The sequence below is a fragment of the Thalassophryne amazonica genome, chromosome 1 (genome assembly GCF_902500255.1).
Source record: "Thalassophryne amazonica chromosome 1, fThaAma1.1, whole genome shotgun sequence".
Taxonomy (NCBI): Eukaryota; Metazoa; Chordata; class Actinopteri; order Batrachoidiformes; family Batrachoididae; genus Thalassophryne; species Thalassophryne amazonica.
In genome coordinates, this window is record NC_047103.1 from 37448334 (window position 1) to 37460609 (window position 12276).

Below are 12276 nucleotides of genomic sequence, written 5' to 3' on the forward strand. Positions count from 1 at the left end.
CAAACAAGAAAACCAAACGCCTGAGGAAAACAAATATGTACAAATCTAAAATTAAGTTCATAAAAAAGCAAATTAAAAACAAATTAAACAATGGAATATCAAAGTGCATTGTTAACGTGCAATAAATAAATAAATACATAAAATGCACTATATAAAGTGCATTGTGCAAATCCAAAATTCAAAGTGTGCCATTCGGAATCCTCACAGCTTGTGGAAAAAAACTCCTCGAGTGTCGGACAGTAGAGCATTTAACACAACAAAATCTTTTTCCAGAGGGAAGAAATTCAAACATGGCCATAGACGGATGACTTGAAGTGTCATTAATGATCTGCAAAGCCCAAGTTAAAAGTCTGGCTTTGTAAATCACCTCCAAATATGCAAAGTGCAGCCGATGGTCCTGCTGGCCGAAAGGACCACTTGGTTTAAAGTCTTTTTTTCTTTTACAGTGAGATTACCAAACCACACAGTAAGACAGCTTGAAAGTACACTCTCAATTATGCAATGATAAAAGTTTAGGAGAATCTTTTTGTTTTGTGTAAATTCTCTCAGCTTACATAAAAAGAAGAGATGCTGCCTTGCTCTCTTAACAATATTGGAAGTATTTGAGTTCCATTTCAAATCATGGGAAAGAAACACACCCAAGAATTTACATTTCTCAACAATTTGCACCACAGAGTTATGGATAATAGTAGGATCATGGTTCCTATTGTGACTAAAATCTATCACCAGTTCACACGTTTTTGAAGTGTTCAGTAATAGGTTTTTTCCTCACTCCAGAGAACAACATTCTCTATCTCTGCATGATAAAGTGATTCATCATTTGAACTGATCAGTCCAATGATAGTTGTATCATCAGCATTTGATTATTTGATATTGATGATTATTTGATTATCACATTATTTTCACAAGATGCAACAAGGTCGTGTGTGTACAAAGTGAAAAGCAGAGGGCTTAAAATCCAGCCTTGCGGGGAACCAATGCTAACACACAGCTCACCCGACATGCAATCATTCATTTTCACTCTTTGTGGTCTGCAAGTTAAAAAATTTAAAATCCATTTGCACAAGGCGTCATCCAAGTTAAGAGTCTTTAGTTTATGAATGAGCTTCATTGGGCTTATCGAATTAAAAGCTGAACTATAGTCTATAAAAAGCATTCTTGCATAGGATTTCCCTGTGTCTAGATGTTTATAGACGCCGTTCAGAGCAAAGGAAATTGCATCCTCAACGTTCCTGTTTTGTCTATATGCAAACTGCAGTGGGTCCATAGACATAGAAATTACATTTTTGACACAGTCTAACACAAGCCGCTCAAAGGTTTTCATGATTACAGATGTGAGGGCCACCGGCCGATAGTCATTCAAACACGTCACCGGTGACTTCTTAGGCACTGGAACAATAGTAGATTTCTTGAAGCTGAGAGGAACACTGCAGAATTTGAGTGATACATTAAAAAGATCTGTCAGTACAAAAGAAAGCTGCTCAGAGCACAGTTTAAGGATGTGAGGTGGGATGCCATCCGGACCAGGAGCTTTCCTGACCTTTGTCCTGGACAGAACCCTCCGGACATCTTCCTGAAGGACAGTGAGGCAACTCAATTCATCAGGAAAAACAACAGATTCCACCAGTTCAGCTGATTTCATATATTCAGTTTCAAAACGACAATAAAACTGATTAAGTTTATTTGGCAAAGAGGGATCAGAATCTATATTGAGGCCTCCCTTAGGTCTGCAAGAGGTGACAAAGTTTATACCTTGCCACATGCGTTGTGGGTCCCCCTCCATAAAGTAACCTTCAATTTTAGTCCCGTAGGCTCGTTTTGCGGCCTTCCACTTGTCATGTGGAACAGAGTTCACGTGGATGGTGTGATAGTCAGATCCCCCGCTGCGTGTTATGATCTGACGGACCGTTTCAACCTGCGGGCAGCCTGTCCATGGGCTTCAACATGCACGCTTGCTGCAGCCCCTCGCCAAGTGATACACGTTTTTACAGTAGTGTTCAGAATAATAGTAGTGCTATGCGACTAAAAAGATTAATCCAGGTTTTGAGTATATTTCTTATTGTTACATGGGAAACAAGGTACCAGTAGATTCTCACAAATCCAACAAGACCAAGCATTCATGATATGCACACTCTTAAGGCGATGAAATTGGGCTATTAGTAAAAAAAGTAGAAAAGGGGGTGTTCACAATAATAGTAGTGTGCCATTCAGTCAGTGAGTTTGTCAATTTTGTGGAACAAACAGGTGTGAATCAGGTGTCCCCTATTCAAGGATGAAGCCAGCACCTGCTGAACAAGCTTTTCTCTTTGAAAGCCTGAGCACAGTGGGACATTCAAGACATTGTTCAGAAGAACGGTGTAGTTTGATTAAAAAGTTGATTGGAGAGGGGAAAACTTATACGCAGGTGCAAAAAATTATAGGCTGTTCATCTACAATGATCTCCAATGCTTTAAAATGGACAAAAAAACAGACGCGTGGAAGAAAATGGAAAACAACCATCAAAATGGATAGAAGAATAACCAGAATGGCAAAGGCTCACCCATTGATCAGCTCCAGGATGATCAAAGACAGTCTGGAGTTACCTGTAAGTGCTGTGACAGTTAGAAGACACCTGTGTGAAGCTAATTTATTTGCAAGAATCCCCCGCAAAGTCCCTCTGTTAAATAAAAGACATGTGCAGAAGAGGTTACAAGTTGCCAAAGAACACATCAACTGGCCTAAAGAGAAATGGAGGAATATTTTGTGGACTGATGAGAGTAAAATTGTTCTTTTTGGGTCCAAGGGCCGCAGACAGTTTGTGAGACGACCCCCAAACTCTGAATTCAAGCCACAGTTCACAGTGAAGACAGTGAAGCATGGTGGTGCAAGCATCATGATATGGGCATGTTTCTCCTACTATGGTGTTGGGCCTATATATCACATACCAGGTATCATGGATCAGTTTGGATATGTCAAAATACTTGAAGAGGTCATGTTGCCTTATACTGAAGAGGACATGCCCTTGAAATGGGTGTTTCAACAAGACAGTGACCCCAAGCACACTAGGAAACGAGCAAAATCTTGGTTCCAAACCAACAAAATTAATGCCATGCAGATGTGAAGAAATCATGAAAAACTGGTTATACAGCTAAATACTAGTTTAGTGATTCACAGGATTGCTAAAAAAGCAGTTTGAACATAATAGTTTTGAGTTTGTAGCGTCAACAGCAGATGCTACTATTATTGTGAACACCCCCTTTTCTACTTTTTTTTACTAATAGCCCAATTTCATAGCCTTAAGAGTGTTCATATCATGAATGCTTGGTCTTGTTGGATTTGTGACAATCTACTGGTACCTTGTTTCCATGTAACAATAAGAAATATACTCAATACCTGGATTAATCTTTTTAGTCACATAGCACTACTATTATTCTGAACACTACTGTATTTATGTCCACGTGATGACAGCAAGCAGACACACATGCATCACAGTGGGCAGTTGTTAGTCCATGTCCGTCCAAACACAGTACGTGTTGCCCAGCTGGGATGTCCAGATCGACAGATCTCCACAGCTGCTTCTGTCGGCGGCCACACCTCTTGTCAGTTTAGCGCAAACACCAAAGCCACGCTTGTGGGGCACTTAGACAAATTTTACTGCCAGCACGGCAATGATTGTCAGCTGACTGTTGTCATGCCAAGAGTGCGAATGGCCACACATTTTCTAAGTGCCAAACAAGCGGTGTTAGATGTTCATGTGTGTCACCTGGAATTTGGCCGACACCTGCTGCGAAAGGGATCGATGGGCTTCCACAGCACACACTCTGTCTTTCAGCTGCTGGTGTGCGCAAATGGATGTAGCAACAGGTGTACGAGGCAGCTACGATTTTACACATTTTGCACACGATTCCTGCTTCATGCACACTTTATGCGCAAATCAACCAAATTCGCACTATGTGTGAAGGAGCGCTAAATGTTACATTTGGAGAGGAGTCAACAAGGCCTATAACGAAAGGTACACCATACCTACTGTGACGCATGGAGGTGGATTGCTGATGTTTTGGGGATGTGTGAGCTACATAGGCACAGGAAACCTGGTCAAAATTGATGGCAGGAAGAATGCAGCATTTTATCAGAAAATACTAGAGGAAAATTTGCACTCATCAGCCCTGAAGCTGTGCATGGAACATACTTGGACGTTCCAATGTGACAACGATCCAAAACAGAGGCCGAGTTAACCTGTCATTTGCTACAGCAGAGTAAAGTGAAGGATCTGGAGTGGCCATCTCAGTCTCCTGACCTCAGTATCATTGAGCCACTCAGGGGAGATCTCAAATGTGCAGTTCATGCAAGACAAGCCAGGAATTTACAGGAACTGGAGGCTTTTTGCCAAGAACAATGGGCAGCTTTAGCATCAGAGAAAACAAAGAGCATCATCCACAACTACCATAAAAGACTCCAATGATCAGTGTCTTTTGGGTAGTTTCTGTCATTATGATTTAAAAAGCGTAAACAGGTGTTTGATATTAAATGGCTTTGCACAACCATTAACCTTGTGTGTTAAAAAAGTTTTTGTGTTATTCATATTCTCTGAAAAAAGGCCAAAATAAATAAATAAATAAGTCTGCTAGAGTATGTAAACTTACTATAAGCACAATTGTAGACTGGTATCCTGATCAGGGTGAATTATAGACACTCATCTGCTTCACACTATGTATCCGGTGGATGGATGGATGCCTTCTGCCATTCCTCCTACTGTCTATCATGCTTGCTACGATGCATCTGTTTTCCATCCTTCCCTTCATGCACCTTTTCTTCTACGAAACAATCATCCTTTCATCTATCAATCCACTATCCTTTTCTTATCAATTCCTTAGTGATCCTTCCTTCCACCAATCTATCTTCAACCCATCTGTTAATATTTCTTGCATCGCATCCTTCTTTTCATCCATCCTGACATCCTTCTATTTACCCATTATTGATGATAATTTTTTTCCCTTTCCCTCCATCCATTCTCTTCTTCCACTTTCTTCAAATCATCTATCCATCATCCTTCCGTCCACCATTCCTTCTCTTGGTCTTTGTATTTTTTTCTTCCACTTTTTCCCTCCTACTCCTCCCTCATGTTGCTCCAACCATTCATTCATACCTTTCATTCATCCTTCTCCTGATCTATCAATTCTTTCATGCTTTCTTTTGATCCTTTCTTCCTTCATCCAGCCAGCCTCAGACACATTTCTTCAACCTGTCAGCCATCCATCCTATTCATCTGTCCATCCGTCCTCCTCTTGTGTTCTCTCCACGCTTCTTTCATTATTTCATTTATTGTCCATCTATCTACTTTCATTCCATTCACTGTTACATCCCTTATCATTCCTTCTATCCGTCAACCACCCATCATTCTTCCCTTTAGTCCATTTTCCTTCCATTCGCTCATTATCCTTAGTCCTGTTCTCACCCTTCTCCCACTCTTCTACCATTTCTCCATGCATCATCCCTTCCTTCCATCATTCCCTACAACTACCCTTTCATTCCAGTCCTAACTTCTCTGCATCCTTTCCCTATTTATTGGCACCATCACTCCTTCACTTCTTCTTCTTCTTCTTCCCCCGTCATCATCTACAGCACTATGCATCCTTCCTTCCTTCCCTCCGTCCTAGGCGCTGTTGCTGCACGCGCCCGTCCTCTCCATGTGTGTTTGACGTCAGAAACTTTAGGAGGGGCTGGTGCTGTGTGACGCGTCGCTGTCCGCGGTGCTGAAGCTGCGTTCTGCCGTCTTGTCTCCCGTCCTGAATTCTGAACATGCCTCTTTAGCGAGCTGACGCTGCTCCGCTGTGCGATGGATTAGCAGCTCAGACAGCAGCGTTATGGAGTCCCTCAGCCGGCCCGTACTCCTCTGGGCTCTGGCTCTCAGCCTCTGCGCCTCACCTTCGCTCGCTGACACAAAATTTGGTAAGAACTCGTGTGTGTGTGTGTGTGTGTGTGTGTGTGTGTGTGTGTGTGTGTGTGTGTGTGTGTGTGTGTGTGTGTGTGTGTGTGTGTGTGTGTGTGTGTGTGTGTGTGTGTGTGTCGCGGTCTCTCCTTTTAGTTTTCACTCTGTGGTGTTGCACAGCTGCCTGTCACACCGGCCCCGACTGGATCGCTTATATAAGCCATGGTTTCTCTGTAAAAGTTGGCGTTCACCCAGTCGGTTTTAATTTTTTTTTTTTTTTTTTTTTTTTTTTTTTGAGTAATTATTAAGGAGCGCGCGTGCCTTCTCGGATGTCATTCACTTTGATTGACGTCAGACATGACGGATGATGCGTTAAAGCTGATCAGTTCCACCGGTTTGTTCTAGTTTATATATGACATACCGCAGTGTATAAAAGAACAGGAATAGATGAATTTGTGCATCCATCAATCAATCAATCAATTTTTTTATTTTTTTATATAGCGCCAAATCACAACAAACAGTTGCCCCAAGGCGCTTTATATTGTAAGGCAAGGCCATACAATAATTATGTAAAACCCCAACGGTCAAAACGACCCCCTGTGAGCAAGCACTTGGCTACAGTGGGAAGGAAAAACTCCCTTTTAACAGGAAGAAACCTCCAGGTTTCCATGCCCTTAAAGTGCATCAACTGTGCATGAAAATCCAGTAACCGTGATGTGTTCCACTATCATTACCTCTGCCAAAGAAATTATGTTTCCAGTGCTTTTCCTTGGAAAAAATACACAACAGATATTCTTGAAACTTGGTGGAAAGGTGGAGTGTGGGCCGGAACTTTCAGAGCAAATCTGACAAACTGGGGTGGAGCCACGAAGGGAATATTTGTCACATTTAGTGGGGAAAAAGTCATTTACTGACTTATTTTTAAATTATTTTTACATCTCTTATGTCTCTGTATATGTGTGTGTGTGTGTGTGTGTGTGTGTGTGTGTGTGTGTGTGTGTGTGTGTGTGTGTGTGTGTGTGTGTGTGTGTGTGTGTGTGTGTGTGTGTGTGTGTGTGTGTGTGTGTGTGAGAGAGAGAATGAATTAAATTTGGGAACTGGTCTGATTAAGGGGTGGATCCACTATTTTTTTTTCAGTATCCAATGGAAAAAATTCACTTCAAAGTTACTTATTTGTAATACCCCCCCCCCCCCCCCCAACATGTGTTTGGCCGTGGTGGTGGTGGTGGGGGTGGGGGGGGCGGCATTAAATGTTGGTGTTGATTTGATTATCCACTCAGTGAATTTTTTTTCCCCACTATAACTGAAAAAAGTGGGAATGATAATACAAGATCCGCCCCCCTAATCAGATCTGCTCTAAAATTTAAAGATTTCCTCCTTGGCCCTCTCTCCAACCTTCCACCAAGTTTCAAGCAGCACAGCTTAGTAGTTTTCTTTTTTTTGTCCTTGTTCTTGCCCTTGAAGTAACTCATTCCTCTTGACCCTATTGAGATTTGAAATCTCGCAAAATCTCAGAGAGTTCATCGCTCTGTGAGATGTCAACAACATTGAGAACTGCAGTGAGACATTCAGATAACGCTGCAATTTAACCTCTGCACACAGACAACAGCATTAACATCGTGAGTTCAAACTCTTACATTGTGCCTAAAACGCTTTTGAATATATTATGTAGGTTTTTAGACGTTGTTATTGTGTTTGTTTTATGTAATCTCAGGTTGTTTCTCCGTTATTTACAATGGGAATTGCTGAGAATAGAATAGAAATTTTGCTATCATTGCACATATATACGTACACACATACAACAAGACTTGTCCTCTGCATTTAACCCATCCTAATTACAGTTAGACATAATCCAACCACTAGCAGCAGTGGGCAGCCACAGTCCGGCACCCGGGGACCAACTCCAGATATAGAGACGCTGCCTTGGTGAGGGGCATAAAAAGGAGCAGACCCAAAATAAGCATGTTTTTGACTGTGGGAGGAAACTGGAGTGCCCGGAGGAAACCCACACAGACACGGGGTGAACATGCAAACTCCACACAGAAAAGGTGAGAAGCGATCCCACAACAATCTTGCTGTGAGGCACCAGTGCTAATCACTAATCCACCGTGCTGCCAAGCCGCCATGCTGTGAGCTGTGATCACTTCCTGTTCTTGTCATTGTGGGGGAAAGTAAAGTTTACTCTCTTAACTCCTTGCTTATTGTCCTTTACAACACTGTTTGTGCTGTTTGTTCCAGAGTAATATGTATAAGATGTCTGAAATTCAGTTTGGGTTTGGAATATTTGTTTTAGCAAGTGTTCAGGGCTCTCATGTATGCAGTCTCTTATAAATGCACTAGCTGAGTTACCCGTTCTACGCACGGGTAATAGAGGTGAATTTTAACCATGTCATTGTATATTTCATATCACTTTAGGTAAGGTGTAGTAAGTTGCATTGCATTGTGTATGTTGTCATTAATTTTCATAAAGTAATTTGTGACTTTCATGAGACTCAAGTGAATGATGATTAAAAGGTGATAGTATGTCATATCACTGCAGTGATGTGGGATATATAATGTTGTCTCTGCAGATGTTTCTCCAGCTCTATTACATTTCTTCCGTTTAGCACTTGGGGTTTTAACACCTAACGCCCCCTGCTTCTTGGGAGGCATATCGACAGTCTGCATGCTGTACACAACAGGTACATTTTAAGTCAAAAAACGTACACTTTAACTTACATGCAGTGCGCACGGGCCCGTTCAAATTCTTATTAAAGTCCACCCTCACCAGCTGCTACTACGTAGTAAGTAAAGTGTGATGCTTGCTACCTGACCTGAGTACCATGTGAATTGTGAAAATAAGGGCTCCAGTGAGTGGGTCATGATCTAATATACATGTATAAGGCTGACTGTGTGTGTATGTGTGTTCACGCATGTGCACTTTCAACTTAAGGGCCCCAGAGACCTCCCCCTTGGTGTCCCCAGTCAAAATACCAAGTTGGCATCAATTGCTTAATTACTGTGGCTGTGCATAGTGAACACAAACCGTGCCACATCCATACATTCAGTAATGTTCAGAATAATAGTAGTGCTATGTGACTAAAAAGATTAATCCAGGTTTTGAGTATATTTCTTATTGTTACATGGGAAACAAGGTACCAGTAGATTCAGTAGATTCTCACAAATCCAACAAGACCAAGCATTCATGATATGCACACTCTTAAGGCTATGAAATTGGGCTATTAGTAAAATAAAGTAGAAAAGGGGGTGTTCATAATAATAGTAGCATCTGCTGTTGACGTTACAAACTCAAAACGATATGTTCAAACTGCTTTTTTAGCAGTCCTATGAATCACTAAACTAGTATTTAGTTGTATAACCACAGTTTTTCATGATTTCTTCACATCTGCGAGGCATTCATTTTGTTGGTTTGGAACCATGATTTTGCTTGGTTACTAGTGTGCTTGGGGTCATTGTCTTGTTGAAACACCCATTTCAAGGGCATGTCCTCTTCAGCATAAGGCAACATGACCTCTTTTTTTATTTACCTCTTTTATATACCTCTTTTAGTATTTTGACATATCCAAACTGATCCATGATACCTGGTATGTGATATATAGGCCCAACACTATAGTAGGAGAAACATGCCCATATCATGATGCTTGCACCACCATGCTTCACTGTCTTCACTGTGAACTGTGGCTTGAATTCAGAGTTTGGGGGTCAACTCACAAACTGTCTGCGGCCCTTGGACCCAAAAAGAACAATTTTACTCTCATCAGTCCACAAAATATTCCTCCATTTCTCTTTAGGCCAGTTGATGTGTTCTTTGGCAAATTGTAACCTCTTCTGCACATGTCTTTAATTTAACAGAGGGACTTTGCGAGGGATTCTTGCAAATAAATTAGCTTCACACAGGTGTCTTCTGTCACAGCATTACAGGTAACTCCAGACTGTCTTTGATCATCCTGGAGCTGAACAATGGGTGAGCCTTTGCCATTCTGGTTATTCTTCTATCCATTTTGATGGTTGTTTTCCGTTTTCTTCCATGCATCTCTGGTTTTTTGTCCATTTTAAAGCATTGGAGATATTGTAGATGAACAGCCTATAATTTTTTGCACCTGTGTATAAGTTTTCCCCTCTCCAGTCAACTTTTTAATCAAACTACGCTGTTCTTCTGAACAATGTCTTGAACGTCCCATTTTCCTCAGGCTTTCAAAGAGAAAAGCATGTTCAACAGGTGCTGGCTTCATCCTTAAATAGGGGACACCTGATTCACACCTGTTTGTTACACAAAATTGACGAATTCACTGACTGAGTACCACACTACTATTATTGTGAACACCCCCTTTTCTACTTTTTTACTAATAGCCCAATTTCATAGCCTTAAGAGTGTGCATATCATGAATGCTTGGTCTTGTTGGATTTGTGAGAATCTACTGAATCTACTGGTACCTTGTTTCCCATGTAGCAATAAGAAATATACTCAAAACCTGGATTAATCTTTTTAGTCACATAGCACTACTACACTGTGTAACACAGTTTTTGTTCCTGGCTTCTAAGTGTTATATTTCAACTGCTTATGTCTAAAGTCTATGGAAAAATGACTACATTCAGCACAAACTTTGATTTTATTTTTTTAACGTTCTAGAAAGTTCTAAAAGTTTCTTGAAATTTCTAGATAATTCTGGAAACGTCTAGAAAATTCTGGACAGTTCTAGCAGTTAAAGAATATTCTAGAAGACTACTCAGTAGTAGTGAAGGCGAATCGAGAATATTCTTGAAAACAGACAAATTTCAAAATATCATTGTCCTGATCACAGAAGCAACGTTTCTGTGGAATAACAGCTATTTTCTATTTATTTAAGGCATAACACGTTAGGAAAACACACTGTGTACCCAGGAACAAAACAAAAATAAAACTTTGTTACATAGTGTTATTCTGAACACTACTGTACATACATACATAGATTGTCTTTTATATTTACAGATGAAAGGCATAAAAAATGTACATTTTGGTAGTATAATGGTCATTTGCAATTGCGGTCATGTGGTTTCTCCATGTTGTTTTGACTGGAGTGCCTCTCTGGCGCGCAAGGGATTATGGGATATCTCAGTAGGGCGAATACAGGCTCTGAGGCCTGTTGTTCCCAGTGCATGAGCAGGATTCAAACCCACATCTGCGTGTTGGCAGACCAGCTCCTTATCCACTCATCCACCTGCTCTTATCACCTTGGCAAAGGATAAAAAAAAGAATATGTAGACCACTTCAATTTTTCTATATGGCGCATGTCCAAAATTTCACATATTGTCAAAATGCTCCTCCCTTTAATCTAAAGAAGAATATTGTACAAAAGTCTGATTGCTTTTGTAGGAGTGTGCATGTTGATGAAGCTCTCATCAAGCTGATTGATCCAGAATCCAGTTTATTGTAAGCAAAGAAGCAAACAGTCTGACTGACAGCTCTGCGATGATTCATGCAGGCGTAGAAGCAGTACGTATTTTTAGAATGCGAAAGGCGATCTGTGCAACCAAAAACTACCATCCTGTATAATTTTCTCATTTATGAACATGCACAGAAAAGATTTTTGTTGTCACATGTATGTATGGCGAAAATTGTTTTGTTACTGTTCTATTGTTTCTGAACAAAACCTTTTAATATGATAACAAAGTATCTCTTCAACTGTAAACATTGGCCAAATTGTGCCCTGGGTTTTAACTAATTAATAATCCAAAGGGAAAAAAAACACTTAAACACACTAAACAGTTAAAGGTCATGAAACTTCATTCAGATTTAGCAATTTGATGATGCATCCACCTTAATTATTAAAAGTATATATATATATATATATATATATATATATATATATATATGGATGCTCAACAGCCACATTTCTATCACTGCATGTTGAGATAATTCTATTTGTTAGTATGGCCAAAGCAGATGGTCACCCCACTGAGTCTGGTGTGCTTGATGTTTCTTCTTAAAATAATAGTAATAAATAATTTATTTACTACTGTTATTATATTAATCGGTGTTATTATTACCGATTGCTTGCCTTGCTCTTGCTTGCCTCTACTGGTGGTTGGCTCTCACTGCGGTATTGTATCACTTCCTGTTCTGGAGCACAGCGGTGTTTTGCTGTATCTGTTAGCTGTTTAATCTGCGCAGTTAGATTGATCTAGTTACCTAGATAACGATTTGTTTCACAGTGTAATCTTCACGTGCCTTAACTAAAGCACTCCCTCTGCTGAATCACCTCTAAATTATTTACACATTATTCACTTTGTGTGGCTTTAGGAATCCGCTAGCTTAGCGCAGCTACTAGCTGTTAGCCGGTTTAGCATGGCGGCTTCTCCTGTCTCTCCTGCACCTCTCTGCTCTGGGT

General features: G+C 40.6%; 1 protein-coding gene across 1 annotated transcript in view; it reads left to right on the forward strand.

The window, feature by feature from the left end:
- Positions 1-5800: 5800 nt before the first annotated feature.
- The window catches only part of ptprn2 (protein tyrosine phosphatase receptor type N2), a 471897-nt gene continuing 465421 nt past the window's right edge, over positions 5801-12276 (forward strand). The window contains exon 1 of the mRNA XM_034168195.1: positions 5801-5928. Within this exon, the coding sequence (XP_034024086.1) occupies positions 5844-5928 (85 nt within the window). The 5' untranslated portion in view covers positions 5801-5843. The remainder of the gene's footprint in view (positions 5929-12276) is intronic.